This window comes from Pleuronectes platessa, chromosome 13, assembly GCF_947347685.1.
Source record: "Pleuronectes platessa chromosome 13, fPlePla1.1, whole genome shotgun sequence".
Lineage (NCBI taxonomy): Eukaryota > Metazoa > Chordata > Actinopteri > Pleuronectiformes > Pleuronectidae > Pleuronectes > Pleuronectes platessa.
This window is the reverse complement of record NC_070638.1, coordinates 17,847,691-17,870,469: the sequence shown is the minus strand read 5'-3', so window position 1 is coordinate 17,870,469 and position 22,779 is coordinate 17,847,691. Positions and strand designations below refer to the sequence as shown.

Genomic DNA, 22,779 nt, shown 5'->3' with positions numbered 1-22,779 from the left:
AGAGATTGTTTATTTAAATCCAGTCTGACAGACAATGTAAAGACCTGAGAGTTGTGTATCACTTTTTTGTTCTCAGTGAGGACTCCCAATCAGCTGCTGCTCTCTGATTGACCTTTTCAAAGTTAAGGGTTGAAGTTGAGTCTGAAAATGGCACAGAAAGAATTTACAGCACTCTACGTGCAACTAAACCAAGAGGCCGAGTAGGAACCTAATGTAAATCGGTTATGTTGCGTTCGTGCACACAAGTGCTGAAGATAAGTGAAGACACCTGTGTGACGGCACCATGAGGAGCGGGGCTGTGTGAAGTGCATTGTGGACAGTGGCTGCAGCAGAGAACCACATGAACGCAGCATATCTAGAAAATGAAAACCCAGTTACAGTTAAATGTAGTTCTCGATTTCACAGGAAGTTCAGCTACTCTCTTCACAGGCAGTGCAGGCACAGTAGTTACAGACAGACCCCTGAGTGCTGCAGCACTGACACACGCCTCATGGTGCTGCCATGTGTGAAAGACATAGAGAAGGTAAGACAAAAAAAAGTGAGAAAATTGGTGATTTAAGAGCAATTGCTGCAACTGTGTATTGAAGAAATGAAAGATGCATTTCTCTGTTCAGTCGGCCCGTTAAAGAGTTAAATACTTGAGCCGTCACGTCAGCTTTGTTTAGGACAAACACATGTCCGCTCGCAGCCGCCAGTGAACGGTCGTGCAACTAATTAGAAAACAGTAAGAAGCTCTCGACCACAAGAAAGGAGAAAGCATGTTGGTTTACTGTCAGCAGCCAACGCTCTCTGGTGCCTTTCATGCATTTAAGTCTCATTAAATTGCTTTATTTGCGCTCAGGCTCTGGCTCGTCCGCCCGCCTGGACCCCCTCCTCGCTGTCCCTCGTCCTGTTGATGTGTGAGACCACAGTGGGAGAAGGCAGCATCGCTCTGACATGCCTGATGGGAGCATGGAAATCCATAAACAAATGTGGTTTTTTAAATAGGTTCCGTGATCAGCACATACTCGGAGCAAATATAGTATCACTGACAAGTTCCAGTGATTGCAATTGAGAATGAATTGACTATTGAAGAGTAGATGTAGTACGACTTTCTTTAAATACGAGCAACAGAAGTCAGGATTGACTCTCACATGTGGGAGGCAGAAGGTCTGAGAGGCTGCAGAGGTAACGTTCACGTTCTGGATCCACAAATTTCACTTTCATATGGGAACAATAGTTCGACCTCTACCTTCCTCTTCACTGCTCCCCCTTTGGCTCATTACAGTTTAATGGATGCCCTGTTTACTGTTCAGCATAAACACAGAATGAGGCCGGACAGCAGAGCAGAGGCAGGCCTCTTATTATTTGCGTGTTTTCACAGTGAGTTGAGCGTGGGTGAAGAGGAAGTGGTGCAGAGCAATGAAGAGCGAAACCTAGAAACTGTACATATATGAACACCATGTAGGAGTGACTGTACCTCCAGCTACAGCTTTACCGTATACACTATTTCAGTTTATAGACAAATATATTCAAATGGATGTTTGCTGTACCCTTCAGATATTTACACGGACTGTGTGTTTCATCTCTGAGATATTAATACAGAGAATCTCAGATAATAAGTCATGCTATATCCTGGTGGGGTTCATCTCTGGTTGAGAGGAGAGCAGCAGTCTGTTGTTGCTTATTCATAAATAAGCAGGATTGCCATTAGTGAGGAGGTGAACTTGGGTGAACTTTGACCTGTGATATTCACTTCACATTTGCCTATCTGGGACAGTGTTATCAAAGAGCCACTGTTTGTGATGTCACAAATTAAATAAACCAATCATGTCTTGTGGGTGGGGCCAAATAGATTCTTCTGACATCCCAGTCACGAAACGAGGACAGATGATGGAGGGTTACATATTGAGGCCATGATAAACCTTTTGAATACTTAGTTTTGTGGGTGTAATAAGATGCTGGAGTTGGACTTTAAAACCATATAAAACATTATTGTTGTTTTCGATCTTGTTTTTGACGCCTCAAAGAGATTAATTTGTTTTTAAGGTCACAGGGTTTCTCCTATCATCCACTGAGCAGAAGGCAAAATAAAGACCGGATATGTGAAGTGGAACATGGTTAAAGATTTACAGCATTCAGCTTCACAACACAACAATAGCACAACTTAATTGCCTACAGAGCAGAATCGAAGAGAATGTGAATTCATGAAAAATAATCAACAGCAGAGACGAGAAGTTGTTGGTGCACAAAGAGACACAGCATGTGTGACGGGCACTGTATCAACAGTTTAGCTAGGGGTGTTTGTACAGTGCAAACACAAAACATATTGTACATGGAAATGTTTGTGTGTTTATGTGTAAAGATTAGACAACCTGCAAATATACACTGATTGATTTACATGTCAGTTGATGATTGTGTCACAGTGGGTTTATAGTGTGTTGTGTCTACAGTCATACATGCGTGTAACCAGGGATTCTTCACGTCCCAGGACTTTTCCACCATGTCCATGGTTTTGTAAACACTACACTGCCTCTCATACCGCAAACAAGTTCTACTTAAAAAATATGAAGAGATAAATCAACAAGCAGTCAAACAAGTGGCAAATCACAGAAAAAAAAACTTCAAATAACACCTCTCGTTTTGCTGTTGCCTGTGTTTGGATATACTGTTCCAAGTGTTCATGCATGCTGAATATAGATGTGCAGAGTTGTAATTGATAACCCCACAAAGCAGCAGACTCAAAGAGTTGGCAAGAAACCGAGAGCTCACTCTTCACTTGGCTTTTTTAAGCTGCTCCACATGCACCGTGTATTTTCGACCCTAAAGCTGGCGAGATGCCTCCTCCATATGGACAAACCCAGATGCACAATTGCGCTCGATGAAAAAGGGTTTGGGCTTCAGTCTCTTTTTGAGATAATTTATTACTGTAATTACTAATCCAAAGACTGTTAGCTGGGGTACGTCTTCTTGTGCGTGTGCAGTTATAAAAATACAGAATTCAAAAAAAAAAACTATCATCACCAGTTCTTTACAAACACATTAATACCGAGTTGTTTTATGATATTTTAAAGAACCTTAACTCTGCTCTCCATCATCTCGAGTGGGGACTGTCAGCAAAGTACAAAGGATTTAGCAGTAAGTCACTTTCTACTGCAGCTCAACGGGGACCCAAAAATCCAGAGCAGATCCCAGATGACCACTTGAATCAGTTGATTGCAGATGAGGTTTGCTGGAGGGCGATAAAAACAACTCGTGTGACTTCACAGCCAGAGCCACGTGGAAGCCATTTTAACATGTCACCCAATCGTGGCTATGACATTGTTTTCCAGTGTTTGTAAATTTGAAAGTTTTTTTTTTAAAACACAGAACACATTTCTGGTTCTTTGGATGAACCTTTGAATACGTTGTTTTATTTACAGCTATGACAGACACATCCCCACTGCTGTGTACGTGCAGGCATGTGTCCAAGAGGGTCCCCGTACCACAAGACTGCTGATTGTTATGTCGAGCCGTCAGTGCAGTTTATTATCACTTGCTGCACGATGAGCTGTTCAGGAAATTACTTTAAATGGTATAAACCAAAACTGGACTCGATTCAAACTGAACTAAGATTCTCTAATAGCTATGTTTCCTCACTCTTTACATTTTCCTCCTTCCGTGCATCTTTGCAGAAATCTAAATCTGTTGTTTTACTATTCTCAGATGGAGGACATATATGTTCAGTGAACTTCTCAGTGAAAAATTGATTTCTCACTCAGGTGAGTTGGATTTCAATCAAAGTTTATTTCTATAGCCCATATATTCACAAATCAAAATTTGTCTCATAGGGCTTAACAAGGTGTGACAGCCTCTGTTGTTAACCCTCAACAAGAGTGAGGAAAAAAACCTTTTAACATGGGGGGGGAATGTAGAAACCTCAGAGAGAGCACATGTGAGGGATCCCTCTCCCAGGACGGACAGAAGTTTAACAGATGCTGCGTGGAACTGAACGAATCAACAAAAAAAAACAATATTTACAACACTGATTAGAAGAAACAGTTTTTAACATAATGGAAAGTGTATCAAGTATTTGTAAATCTGAAAATGTCTGATAACGATAAAGGGAGCTGCAATGACAAATGGTATAAGGAGTTATTGTCAGTAGTAGAACATGTGAGTCGACTCATTGTTTCTTTCTTTAAAAACAACAACAACATGCTAACTGTGCTGAGTGCTAAATTGCTTATGTCAACATGCATGGCCACCGTGCAACACATGTGGAGGCACATTTACCAGTTAACATGGTGACATTTGGTAATGAGTACAAAAGACAGTACAGCTAAGGCTGATGGGAATGTTTCTAGTTTAATGTGAACCGGATAAAAAACATTGTTTTACCTGATGAACCTACAATGAAAAGTCAGAGACAAATTAATTTATCCAGCAATTTATCCTGAGTAGGAAGATGATGTATGTACGATGTATTTTCTATTTTTTTATTTTAGGCAAAACCAAGACTGTTGAGCTTCTGGTGCCAAACAGAAATTCAGGGAATCTCCAAAGTCATTAGGATTCTGCGTCGATGATGAACCTCTGTGACAAACATGCGGGAACTCCACCTATGTTGTGGTTACACTGCCCCTGTTGCTGTTACTAACAGCTGTCATGCAGTTGAAGTCTTTCTGCTTACATACATAAAGGAGACAAGCTATTATGTGACCATTTAAACATCGGCACTGTTTTTTCATGTGTGTTAGTATGGAGTATAGTACTAGGATGACCCAGCACTGCCTTCTCTAGAGCCACACCTAAACATGGATTGGATAACATGGATCAGTGAATTTAATCTGTAAATGTGATGTCAAACATCTTCAGACGCATTCTTTCTTAAAAACGTGACCAGATGAGAATCTCAACGTTCCCCTCAGTGCTTTTGAAGTCAGGAGCTTTTACAAGAAACGAATCAGACCAATCACTTGATGTTCGCCTCGCTAATCTGGACATTATCTGGTTACCCATGGCAGTCTTTGTTTTGAAACCGAGCGTCAGACAGAAATATGCCAAGTGACACTTAAATGTGAAGTCACCACATCTGGATAAGACTGCGCGCTATACTGAAAGCGCACATAAGCTGCTCATCATATAACTGCAGCTCAGAAAGCAAAACATTACACATCTCAAACGGATGCTAACTTGGCCTGAGGCACAGATCAGCATTGCCCATTTCAAGTCTCTCCGTGTAAGCTGAACGAGCGCAGCCCCTACGAACCGGATCAACCAGGAACATTACATCAGACATACGAGAGGAGAAGACTCTATATGTCACTCTGGCATGCGTCCTCTTGGAAAGCCGTCACAGTGACAAACACCACTCCACAGACTGGAGAGAAAAGCATTTGATTAACGCTGTGATCCTCTGAGATTCTGAGAAACAAAAGGATTTTATGTAGTTCTTCTTATTGTCTCGACTGGGTCTGTTCGCTCTCTTGGACCCAGAAGACAGGGACCAGTGTTTTTTGTCGATGACCTCAGGAGCTTGGAGGTGTCATTTGAGCAGCAGCGCCAGTTTTCAGCAGCTTTCATCAGGGTTTCAAGTACATGTCCTGCAGGCATCATTTAATCTACAGGGTGGCTGTGAGCCCAGCTTGTTTATAGACTATGACAGAGCCTGTGGAGTCTTCTGTTAATGATTAAGGTATTAAGAGTTTAGTTAAAATAATTTTTCCATCATGGCATTGAAATTCTTTAAAGGTTCAGTGTGTAGAATTGAGTGACATCTACTGGTGGAGTTGCATAATGCAGCTGAATACCCATCACCTCACTCTCCCCTTCCAAACATGAGAGACAACCTGTGGTAGCCTTCAGTTGTACATGCTGGGCTCCGTAGAGAGGTTACGCTCCCATGATAAAAAAATCCAGGTTTTGCTGGTTATCTAAGGGAAGTTATTCAGATTCTGTGGCAGAAGTGGCAGTGGAAGTGGGTAGAACTGGTACAGCTATATGCTCGGATCACATTCATAGAAGGGACTTTCTGGATCCACTGGTTTCCAGTGAATAAATACCCCCACATCAGGGGCTGCCTGAAGACCAGAGTTGACATTATGTTGGGGAGACTTCATTTTTTTTCTTTCACATTTGCTGCGAGCCAATGGCGGTGTTTCAGGTGTTGAGTGATTGCAGGTGTGTCTGAGTGTGTCTCCTCTGCTCCACTTGAGCCACATGCATCAAACACTGCTCTCATTCTCCTGTGTGTTTGTCTCTGGGCCGAACGAGGTCACTCCAGAAGTCGTTCAAAAGACTCAGTGAAGAAGAAAGCAACCAACTGCAGTGGAGCTGACCTTCAACCTCAAACTGTTCTTCCTCTCCAAGTAGGATATTTACTATTCCTTTTACCTTTTTAGAATTAGATCACTTCCACTACATGCAATGCTGGACTTTTGCATTTCTGTATAGTTGTTTATGAAATAATAAACTTTTAAACTATTCCCGTCATGTGGCCTTTTGCCCTTCTATTGAAACTGTTTGGTCAATATTATTCCGTGTAGGCCCACTGCAGTCGGTGTTTTAGATTGTTCCTTTGATATTTTAAGTAGAGACTTAACTCTTTCCATGATCTCATGCTGACTGTCAGCAGAAGTTTGAGGAGCTACCACTTAATCACTTTAAAAAAATGCAGCATATGTGATACACATGCATTATGTCTTCTGAAATGTATTTTAGAACATTACATGTAATTACATTGGAGTTTAACTCCTCCAGTCGACACGGTGGCTCCTGATTCACTCAGACAGAGAGCAGCTTCTCCATCGGCCTCCCAGACCTGAGTGGTGAGTTCTCATTCACATGATGAGGCTCTCATCCAAAACAAGTAAGAGTTTTTGCTCTGAGAATGAGTGATGTAGGAACCATGCAGGGGCAGATGTGATGTCTCTTAAGAGATAAGATTTCTATTTGAAGTTGGGGAGTGACTGTGACTTTTTTCTTGAGCCAAACGGTCGAGCCAACCTCTAGAAATCCTGAAGCATCCTCCTTTTTCCAAAGCTGGATGGAAGTGGCAAAGCCTCCTGTAACTAGATTGGAACTCAGTAGAGCACACACCAACTTCAAAAAAATTAAAGGAGCATAAAGTGTCAGGTTTTCACACAGAATTATATCAACATCTAGTGGAAAACCTGGTTAGTGTTGTATTTCTGCAAACCCTATGATAATTAATGCAAGAGGGAGAACTGCAGAAATGAAGATGGACAGTGTGAATTGAGGCCTCCCCTCTGCTAAAGAGAAACATGTCGTGCTGTCGCTGCGACCGAGCAGAAAATCTATAAAAAAGAAAAACCATCCGAGCGGGAGAAATGGATGGAGGGGGGAGTAGTGCAAGGCAGATGTGCAAATCGCAAACATGAGGGAGCAGCGGGAATCATCTGAGGCCAAGGACATGAAGCTGCAGGGGATCTGGAAAGGATAGTTCATTAGGCAGGGAAAAGAGAAATGCTTAAAATCAGACAATCAACATCTTAGCTGAGTTTGTGTTTCAGCATCCTGACATCCACCCACAAGTTCACTTAGTGCCATGCATGAGGAAATCGGACTAACGGAGCTGCGGTCATCAACCAGGAAATTAAACAAAGAGAGAACCACACTCATCCTCCTTGGGTCACTTCTGTTGCCTGGAATCTTCACTCTGTAGTCTCCAGTGAACACCAGCATTGTTGTGAGTGCTGATGAATGTGTGAACACAATGTGCCTCTGCTTAAAATAAAAAATGGAAGGAATGTCAAGACGCTGTAGAGAGAAAAACAAACTCCTCTCCCTGCTACGGAGCTTGATCATTGGACTTTCTTTGAAAATTAAATGAAGACAAATGGCCTTTCTTAAGTATCTTCATGATTAGAACCTCCCAAACAAGGAGCCCGAGATAAATTAACTTCTCTAGACAACATGCTAAAAACAAAGCCTCAGGACAAAAATAGCGGACGAGCTGCCTGGCTCTTGAAAAGAAATGGCTTGATAATTAAAAGGCACAAAATCCTTCCATTATCGAAACTACACCCGTATCCTTTTAGGGTCACGGGAAAGAGTGCTGGGGCCCGTATACATTACATATATGCACAAACGTTTTGATTTAGCTGTGATGCCAATATGTGGACAACACATGTGCCGAATAACCTGAGACCTATTACTGTACGAGCGTATGACAGCAATTATGGTTGTTCCAAACAAGTTCTCAGCGACGTATATGTTCCACATTTGATTCTGTCACATTGTGATAACATCAGGTTACAGTGTTCTGCTCTGTTCCAGGCTTCATGTCATCTCGCCTTTATTTTGAAAAGATCCCGACGACGTCTACACCACCACCAACTACAGGCGGAAAAAAAAACAGAGCTCCCACCAATCTGTGCTTCAGGCTAAAGGTGATCTCAACTGATGGAATCAAAGCTTCTCCCAAGCTTGGGAAGGTGTGTGTGTGTGTGTGTGTGTGTGTGTGTGTGTGTGTGTGTGTGTGTGTGTGTGTGTGTGTGTGTGTGTGTGTGTGTGTGTGTGTGTGTGTGTGTGTGTGTGTGTGTGTGTGTGATATAACAAATTAACAAAACTAATCCTCATTTGCGTTGTTAAATGACATTATCTTTACTTATATGGTGGTTTTCTGAGTAAGAGTGCGACATTCAGCAAATATTCGAATGACACTGAGGTCACATGTTAAATAAAGATGAAATTGTCGGGAGATACAACTGTTATTTCAAATTGCCACGAACCGTATTAAGTCGTGTTGTCAGGAGGTGAGTTATGTGAATTAAAACCTTTGTGTGTGAGGTGTGCGTTGAACAAAGTGCTCCTCAGCTGTGAGAATCCTGTCGACGCTACAAATAAACACCTCTTGAAAAGTCACCTTTTCAAGAAGTGCAAAGATTTATTTTCTTACAGAACGACAGACACATCAAAGATTAGTTTGTGTCTATTAACTTGAATGAATCTAGAGGAAGCCACATTTGCAATGAGTGTTTTAACAGTGAAACCAGTGTTGTCCATGCTACTTGGTACGGTGCAGTAACAGTTTGGTACAGTGTGCCCCCTGCTGGCTCCTTTGTGCACATAAACTAAAGGCAGAGATGCAGCATCTGTATTTAAAGGGGAAGTCAGTTTTACACATGTTTGGTTTAGCTGTGAGGGGCACTCCCCAGCTCGAGGACACATGTGTTTGATGTGCTCTGTAGCTCTGAATGACCTGATCAATCTGTGAATATAACCCTAATGATGTCTTAGTTACACTAATCCAGGGTCATTTAATTTTGACAATACACTTACAGGAGTCTCCCTACATCCAGTTTCTGTGTTGTGACCTTGAAGACACACTGTTGCTGTGGGTCAACTCCATCAGATAAGCCAAGGTCGGATTTCCCATTCAGTCATTAACACACATGTCTGTGCTGTCAGCAGTGAAACAAGTTATTTAAATTGAATTGCGGTTCAGCTTCTGCTCACATGGCTACAGAGCATAGAGTGACAACATTGTCAATAACAGACAATTAAAATGCATCACTGACAAAGTGTAGCAGCTGCGTTCTTTGTGTCCTAGTGCAGTAGGGAACTGTTCTGTATAGGAAATACCAGGCTGCAGTGAAGACAGCATCCACTCTGCAAAATCTACACTGGGACATTTAAAGGTTTCTACATTCTGACTGACATCCATGATGATTGTCTGTAGGTGTCTGTGGCAGCTGATAGAGCAGACGTGTCCTGGAGAAAGCTGAAGTGGTTCTAACAGAGGATTAGGGGAATTAGGTTTTTCAAATAGGGTGAAATCGGGTAATTTGGGACAATGGGTAATGTATTCAGTCTGTTTTTTTTCCTTTTCTCACAAAATAGTCATCAGGACTTTTATGACTGGTTAACATGGCCATCATGTGACTTAAATCAGCCTAATAAAGGCGTCCCAGATTACAAACTAAGTGACCTGTCCCAGATTATCAATTTCAGGCATAATTTTCTTTTTTTTGGCATAAAGGACACTAAAAAGTGTGTCATGTCTCCTCTGAGTATGAAATCTCCATTCTTTCTTCTGGTATAGTAAGAAAAGATATTAAGGAAACAGAAAGGCTGTAATATGTTAATTGGAATTAGTCACACAAGTCAAAACTGCCAAAGATGTCCCTGATTTCATTAATTCAAACATGGAAGCAAAACATGATTGGCTGCTTGACATCATGGCAAAATCTGATTGGATTACTGTAAACAATCGACAGTCATGTGATGAGAAGAGGAAGGTAGAGTGTGAATGAATGAGACATGAGAGAAATTCTCCCTGATACAAATGACACTACGTTTCATTAGTCTGGATCTAAACTGGAAAACATGTGGTATTAGTTAAAAAAAACGTGATGTATAAAGTTATTTACTTCCAAATCTATAACAACTTTTATTTGTGTTTTGTTTCGGACAAATATATTAACATACATGACAGTTAATTGCATATTTAACTACAGCTTTAAAGAAACAACAATAGCGGTTGTGTCCATTGTTTCAATGAGCTGTTTATTACAAAAAGACTGTACATAAATTTGGATGAACACATTCTATGTACAAACTGAGAAGACAAATATTATGTTCCCATGAATATTGAACTTGTGGATCCCCCCCTCACCCCCCCCCCACACACACACACTTTTGATCATAAGAAAACACATATCAAAGAAAGGCGCCTTGACCTGTGAGGCCCTGAAATGCAAGACGTTAAGTGGTAAAACATTACAAAGTTCTGCACATCAGTGGTTGTCTCATGATTTCTATGAAAAAAGTATAAATAAATCCTTTACATACAAACTGCTAACGGTCCGTCCTCAGCAGTCTCACACATAAGAACGAGTTGAATGCAGAGCTAGAAAGACAGTAAGTAGAAAAATGTTGTTTTCCTCACAAACAAATCGACCTCATGATGGAAAGAATACAATCAACGATGGGATGTAGTGGCAGATCACTCACTGTAATGACGTTAAGATACTTTCATGCACGGAGGCTCAATGAAATACTCTGGATTTGACCGAGCTGTCGTCTTTTCTCGTGTGCAGAAACCTGAAGAGGTTTCCTCGGAATCCATTTCAGAATACAAGTTCATGTCCAAGGCTCATTAAGTACACATGATTATGTTCAGCTGTTAGAAACATGTACAGTATTCTGAGGTGAGCGTTAGCTTTGATGATATTTGACAGCGAGTTTTACTGGCACCGACAATCACTTTGTAAAAGCAGGAATCTTATTTTGCAAAAGCAGTAGAAAAGAAAAGAAAACGGGTCATCACACCAGCACTGTTTCTAAGCCCTCGGGATTCGCTTTTCGTTCCTTTACCGCAGATAACAGGCTTCATTCACGTGTAGTACAGACTCTGGACATGAGAACATTAGTAGCAGGCTGATTATAGCTGTAGTACATTGCTGCTGAGTCACCTACATTCAGTGTAGAAGTGATTGGAGATCAGTATGTTCACCTTCTGGAACAAAAAGGGCACTGAAACTTTCTGTTACATTTGGATGTAGAGCGGCTGTGTTTTGAGGTTGTCTGTAATGGTGATTGTGGTTATTGAGCACCGATGTGAAGCACCACACCATCAACGGCAAACCAGCAGAAAACTTCAACACATGCAAAAACACTCCTCAGAGAGCAACTGTTATGTTGCCCAGTCCTCACAGTCGTCGACAACTAATCAGTGCAGCTATTCCAACACAATGGAAAACATACGAGTTAGTCCTTCTTCTCTGCTCCTCGTTCTGAAGCAAGAAACACGTCGGAGCTCTGCTACAGTAGCTGGACAGCATCGGCGAAAAAAGTGCCAGTGATCGAAAAGATACAAAACTGTGACTTCACACAAAAATAAACGTTTGTACACAGCCCCTCTGCCTGGGTGAAGTTAAAACGACACTGTGAGTGATGAATGAAATTAATATTCGATGAAAAATTTAAAAAAAACTTGGCACCACCTCCACTGATGCTGATGGCAACTCACAGGTGAAACACACTAACTGACAAATGCACTGTACTGGCAGCTTCTCACAGTAGTCTATATACACGTTTCCGTTAGAGAACGGAAAGAAACTCCAAGAGAAAAAGGGTTTCTTTCTTTTTTTTTTGTAATGCATTCTATACACTCACTTCACCCTTTTAACAGCGACCTCATCGACACAGAGCATAGTAGATACACAACGCCAGGTTGCTTTGTTCAACCCACATCTTAAACATCTTGTGATTTGGACATCGACAGCACAGGACATTCAGTCGTGTCCTAATGCACTTGTTGATGTTCGTGTGTCCTTTTAGTCCTTTTTTTTTTTTTAACGTTGATGAGGAGAAGAAGAGATGGATGTTCTGGAAAGGAGGGAGTGGTTGGTCTGCTGGTCTACAGTCTGTGGAGCATTTTGTCATCACCTTGCTACACTGCCACATCTGTTCAAAGTGTGGTAATACTTCACTGTCGGATCGAATGCTACTACAGAGTATTAGGCCACGTAAAGGAAAAGAATCTGAGATCAAGAGAACTAAGTTGTAGAAGGTTGAAGCTGTGGTATTACAAGATTAATGTCATAACATTTAAAATAAAAATCGTAATATCACAAGATTAATGTCACAATATTACGAGAAGTTGTTATATAAGAAGTTGTATTATTACAAGAAGTGAATCGTAATATAACATGAATACAGCTCTATTATTTCCAGAGGGAAGTTGTATTATTACAAGAATAACATAATATTACAAGAATAAAATCCTTTGTAGAGAAAATGTTTATTAGTGGTTGACTGCAAGGTTATTGATATGATATTGGGAGGGGTTTTCATTATTTTTTTCAAGAACCACTGAGATTGGAACAAGACTTTGGATGCAGAATGAGTGGAACTCAGGCATGGATTCTCCTTACTGCTTTTTCCTTAAATAAAAAAGGTGTTTTTCCTTGAAATATCTCAATATCTCAGATTCTTTGTTTCTTCAACGTGGCTTAAAATCTCAGTTGTATACTGTGTGGAATAAATACTGGAAGCGTTGGTTGCACATACCCAAAGTAACACGACATCCATATTTGTATGGTGTTCTTTGAAACGATTTTCATTCATTGTGATTTATTGTGAGGCTAAATGTGACCCGGTTTGAAGATTCCAACCGACAGTGTAAACGAACAGACCACAGTCATCCAAAGCTTCACCCCCCTCCTTCGTTTGGACTTTTTTTCTTTTGGAACATAACATTGGAAGCACGAGCTCCCCTAAAAGAAAAGCATTTAGTATATTCCAAAGACTTCACCATGGCACTTCATTGAAAACAGGAGTTGAATGAATGCTATTGCTGCACTGCATACATCTGTACATCTTCAGGGTTTGATCTGTGCTCCAAACGGCAGTACTGCTTTTGTGTCCTGCTCTTTTTAGTCAGCATAGTGCATGATGGACTCCACGTAGTTTCCTGGGAAGAGTCCGGTGACGCCGTTGGCGACGCCTTCGAACCAGCCGTCATCGTTCTTCTTGATTATGTAGATGATGGATCCCTCCATGAAGGACAGCTCGTCCTCCTTGTCCTGGCAGTAGTCGTAGATGGCCACAACTGGAAAAAGGCAGTAAAGAAAACAGTTTGAGTGAAAACAATCGGTTTGCTCATGAGTGGAGAACAGATGTTATAGACAAAACTGTGTCCAGATGTGATTTTTTTTCAGTAACCTTTCTCTAAAAAAATCTTGGGGGCCCATTGGGGGTCTCCGTCAGCGTAGGGGTCATTGTACTGGACCACTGATGCATCCTCTTCCTCGTAGTCCACAGGTGGGGGAGGAGGAGGAGGAGAGGGTTCCTCAAACACTCCCATGTCCTCGGGTGGAGGAGGGGGAGGCGGGGCCGGGCTGTCTGTTACTGAAGGAGAAAAAGAGTTTGAGAGAGGACGTTAAAGAGAAAAATTAAAAAAACACAAGAGAGAAACAACATTGATTTAATCAGGCGCAGCATGGAATAGAAAATCTCCTGCAGCAACATTTTCATAACTTTTTCCCTATTTCAAAATTCAATGCTTTTTCCAAAGATTATTTTCTGTTAGGATTTTCTGTTGGCTACATCAAACCTGCAAAAATAAACAGTATTTGATGATTTAACTATATTTGGCAACAACGAAAGCTACTGTGTGGAGGAAGCATGTACAATATTCTAGACTGTTATTTTTACGATAGAATAGCATCATCTTAACCAATAAGATTGAGCCTTGTTATAATGATGAACGCTTCAGCTTTGTCAGTTTTACATCAAATGTCCTCTTAAACGTGCAGTAATCTAATTTTACACTAGAGGGCAGCTTAGGGTCTTATTAAAGCTTTGGTCAGGCAGTTATCTCACAGCATCTACTCGTGGTTCTTAGTTCCCTAAACTATGACACTATTCATATCAGGAATCCTAATCACTCAACACTCAATATTTATTTATTCAATTAGTTCCATTATATTTTTTGTAAAGTCTAACATAGTAGACAAAATTATATTTCAACACTGACAGGAAGTAGCACCTCAAAGAACTTTAAGAGAGGAAAATTATTATATTGAATTATTAGTGCAATTACCGTAAGATACAGTCATTAGTTGACAAAACATCATCACATGTGTTTTTTATAATGTATTGAAAGTCCTGCAGGTCAATAAAGCCCCATATGTCCTATGTGAGTCAGTTTAGTGAGATCTAAAGGGTTCAGCAGAAAGGACACATTCTTTCTCTCTGTTGTTGACACAACCGCGATGTGGTTAAATGGGTGGATTGGTTTTGTAGAGAAAATGTGGTTTTAAAAGCTTAACTGGGCTCTGCCATGCTCCCACTGGTCCTTCAGTCTTTGAGCTACGTGTGTGCTTGTGATATGAGTGTCCCCTAGGAGCAAGTCTCCCTGCAGCATCAACTTCAGTGATTAAAGAAAAACTACACATTTTTATCTCAATAATTTATTAACCTGCTTTTCCAATTAAGAACTAGTGATAAAGCAGCAGGGGACTGGATTTATCTCATGACTTCAATTCCTTTGTGCTAACATACCTGTTTTTCCACAAGTCTAACAAATTACTTTATTCGTTTCAGCATCAAGAGCTAAAATATAAGCTTTACTATAACATAACTCATCTTGGATTGTATTGGTGTTATCCATTTTCCCTTTAAAAGGTCTGTGTAAACACATCTTGTATTATAATAAGTCACAGTGAAAGCATCTAGTTGGCGAGGATCATATCTGACTGAATTGATGTGATGACAATTACAATTCAGGCAGAAAGAAAATCTCTATTAAAATATGTTATTAAGGAGTTGATCTATAAGATCAGAGTAGACATTGCTGTTCATATTAACTTTACAGTTTCTCTTCTACTTATATAGAATTCCCTGTTTCTGCTGTTGGAAATTTAAAATGTGTCAGACACAGTAAAGACATTAAAGACTGATTTAAGATTATTGTTCATAATATAAACACCTTTTAATAGATTATTTAAAGCCTGCTTAAGAGCTATTTTGGGTCACATAATTTCAATAGTAAGATATTAGAATAATCTGTCCCTTATCTGACTGCAAGACTCGTGTTCAGTAAAGGGCTTTGTTTCAGTGGGATGTCACGATTCCTCACGTTTGAGCAGACAGGTACAAACAGTCCCACATCTCCGCCTGTCTGCATCTCCGCAGACAGGCGGATGGAGAATCAGGACACAGCTTCAGGTCACATTTTCTCTCCCCAGTGGACAGAGAGTACAGGTCGCACGCTTTCAGTGACCCATTCATCACCATGGCGACAGACAGAAAGACGTCCGAGTGGTGAGTGCTCTCCCTCGACCCCACATAGAGTGCAGGAGAAGGTGCACTGAGTGTAGCAAGCCACGGAGCAGGGTGGAAATGTGAGGTGGTTTGTGGATGCAGACACCATTTCAGAAGTATTCAAATAGATGTGATGAAAGTTATTTTCATATATGTCTATTTAAATGTTTCTAGAATATTAGCAAATTACCTAAAATCTGTTGAAAAGTAACAGTTTGCCCTGACGACAACATACTGTTTTTACAAATAATCTTTTTCATATATCAGTGCAAGTATTTCCATAAACTGTAATTAAAGAGAGACGATATGATGGCTACAAAAAGTGAAGCCAGTATCTCAATTGCCCTTTAGTGGCTGGCTGCAGGGTAGGTTATGAACCCCACCCATATTAGTGGATGGAATATGGACCAGACAAAAGAAATAAAACCAATATTAAATACACTTTAGCTTTAGGCAGCTCTTATCATAGTTAGTGTATGCTCAAGTTCTCGTTTTTCTGATGCGTTTGGTAAAATCTGTGGAAAATTAAGATTGACAACTGAAGCTGACTCCTGATTGTTCTGGCATGTGTATTGGGCGGGACTTCAACCCCATGATCACTACAGTGCAGACTTTGGTTTCAAATGAGCAAGGACATTTTTACTTCATTTCTAGCAAGTAGGAGAAAGCGGCGATATGCAGTCAATGTTTATATACAGTTTAATGCATTTCCTTTGCTGTTATAGCCCTGCATTAGCAATTAAAACTACTGAGGTGGTGGTTGGTTGAACATTTGGTTATATGTCACTGGAGGACTTCATATTACTTGATATGAATGAGTTTACACCTGTGTGTATACAATGTATATTTTTGCATTTAACTGCCTGTTAAACTACCTGTAGAGCAGGGCCCACTGTGTGTCTTCATTAATAAGTTTAAGTGCATGTCTATGTATCTGTCGAGTACTTACTGGTTTCCTGCATTCTGGCTACAAAGCCGGTCAGTGGGATCTGTGGGGTCAGCTGTACCATGGGAGGAGGAGGCGGAGGAGCCACAGACACTGGAGCAGCAACACCCAGAGAAGCCAGACGAGCAGCAGTGAGACAGAGAGCAATGGGGGTGATGGAAAGAGAGAGAGAGTGACGGTACAAGAAAAGAACAAACCACATCATGGATTGAATAAAGCAGAGTGGAGAATGATGAGGGAAGAATAAGACAAAAAGCTTGTGAGCAGGTGAAACAGTGGAGCAAGCGTCACTGTCAGTGTTCTTTTGTGCTGCGTTTTTTTCAAGCTCGGCTAAAGCTGCTTTTACTCTCAGTCTGAGAATCTACCAAGTCAGCGTCTGCTTTAGGTCCGAAGCAAAGCCTGTAGGCAGTGTTAGCTTCCAGTGGAAGTGGTGCGATGTGCTATAGTGACAAGTGAGAGTGCAGTAGCAGACATTTGTTCCCACAACAGCATTGACATGTAGCCGCGGCATCTGGATCTGACCCAATTCAGAATATCATTAAATGCTCATTAGAGCGGTGTGTGTGGATCAAGAGCAACGTTTACTGAATGAACTTGTACCTGTATAATGTCTCTCTTTGGCCCCTATAAAGCAGCTTTTTGTTCGGCTGTCTTTACAGAGGAGATAAATGGATGGACACAAAGAGAAACACTCAAAGACATGATGTCACACGCACACAGGCCAGGTCTGCCTCATAAATCACATGTAATGGAGGGGCGTCTGTAATCTCACTGGCCAGTAATGTCTTATTATTCCACCCTGCTCTCACCGCACGGCAACATCCATCCACAGCTACACCCTGAGGGATCAATGAGCTGCCTCTCGTACCAGAACAAGGCTTTTTATTGTGAAACTTCTATTACAGCTGCTTGAAATGCAAACTTTACTTTTACTTTAATTAATTTTCAGTGGCAGAGATGATGTGATGCCCCAGTTTAAGTCCCTGGCTGATACAGACTCTGCATCATAGTCTCTCTCCTCCCAGGCAAGACAGGCAGCCTCCTCCTCCTCCTCCTCCTCCTGCGTTTTTGTGCTCGTCCTTTGAGACAGGATCCATCGGAGGAGAATGGCCCGGAGTGATGTCTGCCAAAATAAATTCTACTCCTCCAACAGAAAATATGCATATTTCCTGGGATCCCCATGCCGATCATCTGATGAGGGCTTTTTTAGCCCTGAAATGCCTCTTTTCTGTCCTTAACAAGAAACTGACTTCAGCTGACTTAAGTGATAATGTCATAACTCAATTAGAAATGGTAATGAAACACTCTGCTTCAGTAATTATGATTCATAATTAATTTGCCTGTGCAGGGGCTTGCCTGTGCATATCTCTTAGACCCAGAGGACTGATTTTAGCAGTTGAGCAGCAGCTATAGGAGAGGCTGAGGATACATACATAGTGGGTTTTTGTTTCAAAATTGTGTTTTCACCCGTACATACCTACAAGCCTGAATAACTTGTACCAATGAATAACATCTCCTACAAATGTAAACTGTTTTATCATTGTAAAATTCAGAATTTAACTGCACAACAGCAGTTAGCAAAGAAAATGGCAAGCAACCTTTTCAGATTGATAATCAATGGTGTGTTCGCCACAAGTAGCCAAGAACTTATGTATGTTTTTTTTCTACCAGATGGGGGTCGTGTGATGGTATGTGGTGACCCACTCAGCAAGCAGTTGTGAGTGACTCCCCCTTTGTTTCCAGACAAATCTGTTTCTGCCCGTCCAGACTAAAACACAGGCCTGCCCTTTTCAAACTAAAAAGCCTTTCCAAACTTTTTAGAACGTTTCTGCAGCTCTACAACTATGGAGGACGCCAGGAGTATCTGTACCAGCAATGATGTGTTTTTAATTAAACCTAGTGGTGTCAATATAACATGAATTTTACACGTAAGTTCAATTATATTGAAATAAGGCTGCTCTGCATATTTTGAATGCCAGTAAATGCAATTTAAGATCATTCTCCCCTGTTGTTACTTGTTGTTACCAAAACCCTTATTTTACACACTTCATCACACCAACCATTTAATAAACCACACAGTATATATCAAACTCATATAAAGACATTAAATCTGAGTTACTTGAGTTCTGTGTGTAAGCAGGGCCCCCGTTGACGTGCGGCTGCTGGGAGGAGACGGAGGGTGCGCGGCGGTAGGTGCCGGTGGCTGACACCATGGAGGCCGAGGAGGTGGTGGAGGAGTGGCGGGAAATCTGGCGGGAGATGGTGCCGAACTGGGACATGGGGATGGGACCCAAGCCGGGGCCCTGGTGTACTGGGGCTGAGGACGTCGCTACTGCAGGAGACGGGGAGGAGAGACGCTATTACTCGCTGTTAAAACATCCGCCTGATAAATCAATTTTAGTTGCTGCTGGTATAATAAGAGTATTTAAATTCAGTTTGCTTTACAATGCAATGAGTCAATAAAGCTATAAATTAAGCTTGATGTTTGAGACTTAGACCGTAGTTTAAGGCATTTTATTTTTAATATAAATTAATATAAATTTCCTCCAAAAAAAGAAAATATTGAAATTTTTTAACTTTTTTTACTTTAAGAAACTCTTAAGAAATTTTTTTTTTGGACTTTGTTATGATGCAAATATTGGAAAGAGGTGTCAAGGTGTTGTCTAAACGCTCTACACAAATCAATAAAACACATTTTGTTTACAGCGTCCATGGTTTTTCTACATTCCGACTTCAAAGCTCATGAACACAGACAAGTCAGAATAACAATTTCACAACTCGGGGGGGGGGGGGGGGGGGGGAGAGAAGCAAAGAGAGACAGAGGAGAGCCTTCACAGCATTTAGTTTACTGTGGACACTAGAACAGTGAAATTACAGATGCTGAGGCTCACCTTGCCCCAAACTGGGAGGGGAGGGGGTGGGAACTGCCAGAGGGAGACTGACTGCACTGCCTCCACTGTTCTCCCTTCCGCCACTGCCCCCACTGCTGCCACTGCAGAGAGAAATAGAGAGAGAGTCTTTAATGGTGATCATATGTGAGAGGAAATCACAGCAGTTGACATCCAATCATTACTCCCTCTTATGTCATTCTCTCAAAACAATATTAGAGTCACTGTGGCAACAGATTATTTTTGGACAAGCCTTGTTGTGTTTTGGGGAAAATTTCACACGAAGATACTGAAACAAAGTGGAATTAGTTTTACTTGTCGATAATGGCTCCAATTAAAAAAACATCAGCAACATTGGACGGGGTCATCCACAAAAATGATGCTTCGATCCCCAGCACCTCGTATGGCAGCTTGCTACCAACAGCTTGTGTGGGAAAATTAGGCTACTCACTATTTATTATATCACACCTTTCACTTATAGTAAGTAATTAAATCAAATGGACCTGATTTTAGGAAAATCTTCTTTTCAGTAGCTCTAAATTCAAGGTATTACCTGGTAAGATCTACATGTCACATGTTGAGAATGTGTCTGAATTCAGAGACACATCTTTCTGAGGTGTCTCGGCTGCATTTGAAGACTGATTGAATCACAGCTGCATGACTAGGTTCCTTCAAATGCAGCCTTCCAGTCCTTCACAAAACAAAGTATCTACCAGGTGGATCCTTCTCTGGCCAACCTATCTCGCGATTCATTGCACACTTGTGAAAAGCTATCGAGCTAGCTTTTAGGATGGCTGAAGTGCAGTAAGAAGATATTGATGCAAATGGTCAGAGCAGGACAAGCTGGTGATGCAAATAGGAAACCCTCCATAGACAAGGCGGTCTACGCGGTCTATAGAGGCCTTTCTAGTCCAAACAGACCAGGTCCTCTGAAGTAATGGTATTCATAACCTGAATGATAACTCAGTAAACAATAATATTGTGACATAGAAGCAGCATAAACAACAGCAGCACCCTGAAATGTATTCAGCTGAGGTCCATCAGAGTATAAAGGTTTCCAAACCGATTATATATAAGCTTCAGGCATAAGAGGAGATGGTCTATGCTACCTGTGTGTCCTGGGCCTCTGGTTGAGCGAGGCTGTGCGTGCAGGGCTGTGCTGGCTGCCCAGTCGTCCTGGGCTCGTCATGTAGTCGTTAGGCACCACTGGGGGCTTCACAGGCTCCAGTGTCTTGTAGGGAGTGTTACGCCTGCACAGAGATAAAGAACTTGCTTATGGAGCCATAGTCTGCTGACCCTGGTGTCATAGATAACCCTTGTAAAACTGTGTCAAAACAAATGTATAACAGTGTAGATTTCACCAATTTTAACAAATAAAATGCATATTAAAAACTACCACAACTGCTTTAAGTTCTTACCCCAGGGTACCACGACCAGCCATGGGAGGACTTGGGGGCTTCTGTGTCGGGGGGTTGGTCCTAGCGAGGGTCCCTCCTCGCCCTGCTGCATTGTTCCCATGTTGCTAGAGGAGCAAGGATGAGTTAAAATACTGCTTTTGTGTAATCTGAATAGCTGACGTCATTGTTCCCTATGCTAATAACGATGTCTGGAGAATAAAAGCAGCACTTGGGTTATTTTGATATTAGTATCTCATCTTCACTTTTATAAAGGCATAATATTTTAAAGAAAAACTGGCAGAAAGCTACGGAATAGGAAGTGAAGAGAGATGGAAGGAGAAGCACAGAAAGCAACCCTAAATATTTGACTAATTTCTTTACACTAAGAAACAAGTAAAACGGGATGTCACTCACTGGTTGTGGGTGTATGGATGAAGAGATACAGAACATGGGAATACATGTTGAAGAATAGATTTATTTATAAGTTTATTATCTCCTGTTTTCAGTTTTCTTTAATTTACTACAACAAAACACACACATTCAATTTAACCTATCATGGTCCACACATGTCTATACTTGGAATAGTTATAATGGTGTATTAAGGACAACTGGTCACGTAATGACTAGTCAAACACAGTTAACAGGTAACAGGAGATTAAAATGATTCTGCTTTACTGCACAGGGATAAAAATCCGCTCATGCATGGAATTATATTTGTTCCATGTAAACTAAATTTAAAAGAAAAATAAAATCATGTAAATCATGTTGCAACTGAAAAACAATGGACATGAGTGCATGGATACCTAGGTGGGTTTTTACTTTTATCAATAAAAATAAGAGAAAGACAACCATTTCTTACCTTGGCCTTAAGCCACTGAGTGCAAGCAGGCAGAGAGAGAAGACAGAAAACATGCTCATTGGTTAATCGTTAAAAAAGTGAGTTGTATTATCATTGTAGTGAGAGCAAGCATGAAAGTTAAGCATCTTGTATAAACTACTCTTCGTCAATTAACATTTATATACAGTATGTAGAGTGGAAGGAGTGTCTTGAGGAAAAGAGTAAGAGAGTTGCATAGCACATCAAGGAGACTAATAAAGAAATATTTGTCAAATAACCAGAAATAAACTCTAATGTGCTTTTATCAATGTGTTTGTGTATGAAAACCTAATTATTACAGCTCTATAACCATCAGCGTTATTGCACAACATTAACATATTTTACCAACAATTTTCATTATCATAAAAAAGAGGAAAACAATTTGTGAGGCCATTATTGTAGCAAAACTTGTGACAAATGTGAGTCCTAATCCGTCCAAGTGTAAAATAATCTCTGTAGTATGCGATTTGTGAATGTGTAAAGGGACATATTTGCATATATTGACTTACATATGTACAAATCCAATAACACACACACATGGATTTGAATACATATTAGTTTGTTTTTTACACGCTTTCAAATCAAATACAGATTTGAGACACATTTGTCAACAATGACTGCCCCATTCCAATTCTCATTAATATTTTTCCAGAGTATACGTATCATATTTAAATAGTTTGATTTATCTGAAACAAAATATTTCAATGTTCAATTGTATAAAACAAAGAAAAGCAACAAATTGTAAAAAAAAATGTAGCTGACACCAGAGAATTTTGGCTCATGGTCATGAGCTTAAATGTTTGAATAATTGCTGCAATATGTAGTTAGTAATTGTTTCAAAACTTATCACATTCTCAACTTTAATTGGCAGATCATCTGTTACACTAAACCCTGTGCCTATCAGCACTAGTATGT

At 40.7% G+C, this 22,779-nt stretch overlaps 1 protein-coding gene and 1 long non-coding RNA gene across 3 annotated transcripts in view; one reads left to right on the top strand and one right to left on the bottom strand.

Annotated features, from left to right (window-relative positions):
* Positions 1-441: 441 nt before the first annotated feature.
* LOC128454407 (uncharacterized) lies at positions 442-18,868 on the top strand. Of its 2 annotated transcripts, none has more exons than XR_008341627.1 (6): positions 442-523; positions 6,245-6,329; positions 8,260-8,372; positions 9,267-9,347; positions 18,374-18,419; positions 18,843-18,868. It is a non-coding gene; the product is annotated as an uncharacterized LOC128454407 (long non-coding RNA). The 2 variants fall into 2 exon arrangements; XR_008341628.1 differs by lacking the exon at positions 6,245-6,329 and adding an exon at positions 3,685-3,740 and having other exon boundaries at positions 455-523.
* The window catches only part of LOC128454406 (abl interactor 1), a 23,780-nt gene continuing 13,028 nt past the window's right edge, over positions 12,028-22,779 (bottom strand). Inside the window, exons 4-10 of the mRNA XM_053437811.1 lie at positions 21,009-21,112; positions 20,700-20,840; positions 19,594-19,694; positions 18,822-19,034; positions 16,706-16,795; positions 13,654-13,839; positions 12,028-13,540 (exon numbers count right to left, since the gene is read on the bottom strand). Coding sequence (XP_053293786.1) covers positions 13,365-13,540; positions 13,654-13,839; positions 16,706-16,795; positions 18,822-19,034; positions 19,594-19,694; positions 20,700-20,840; positions 21,009-21,112 — 1,011 coding nt within the window. The 3' untranslated portion in view covers positions 12,028-13,364. The remainder of the gene's footprint in view (positions 13,541-13,653; positions 13,840-16,705; positions 16,796-18,821; positions 19,035-19,593; positions 19,695-20,699; positions 20,841-21,008; positions 21,113-22,779) is intronic.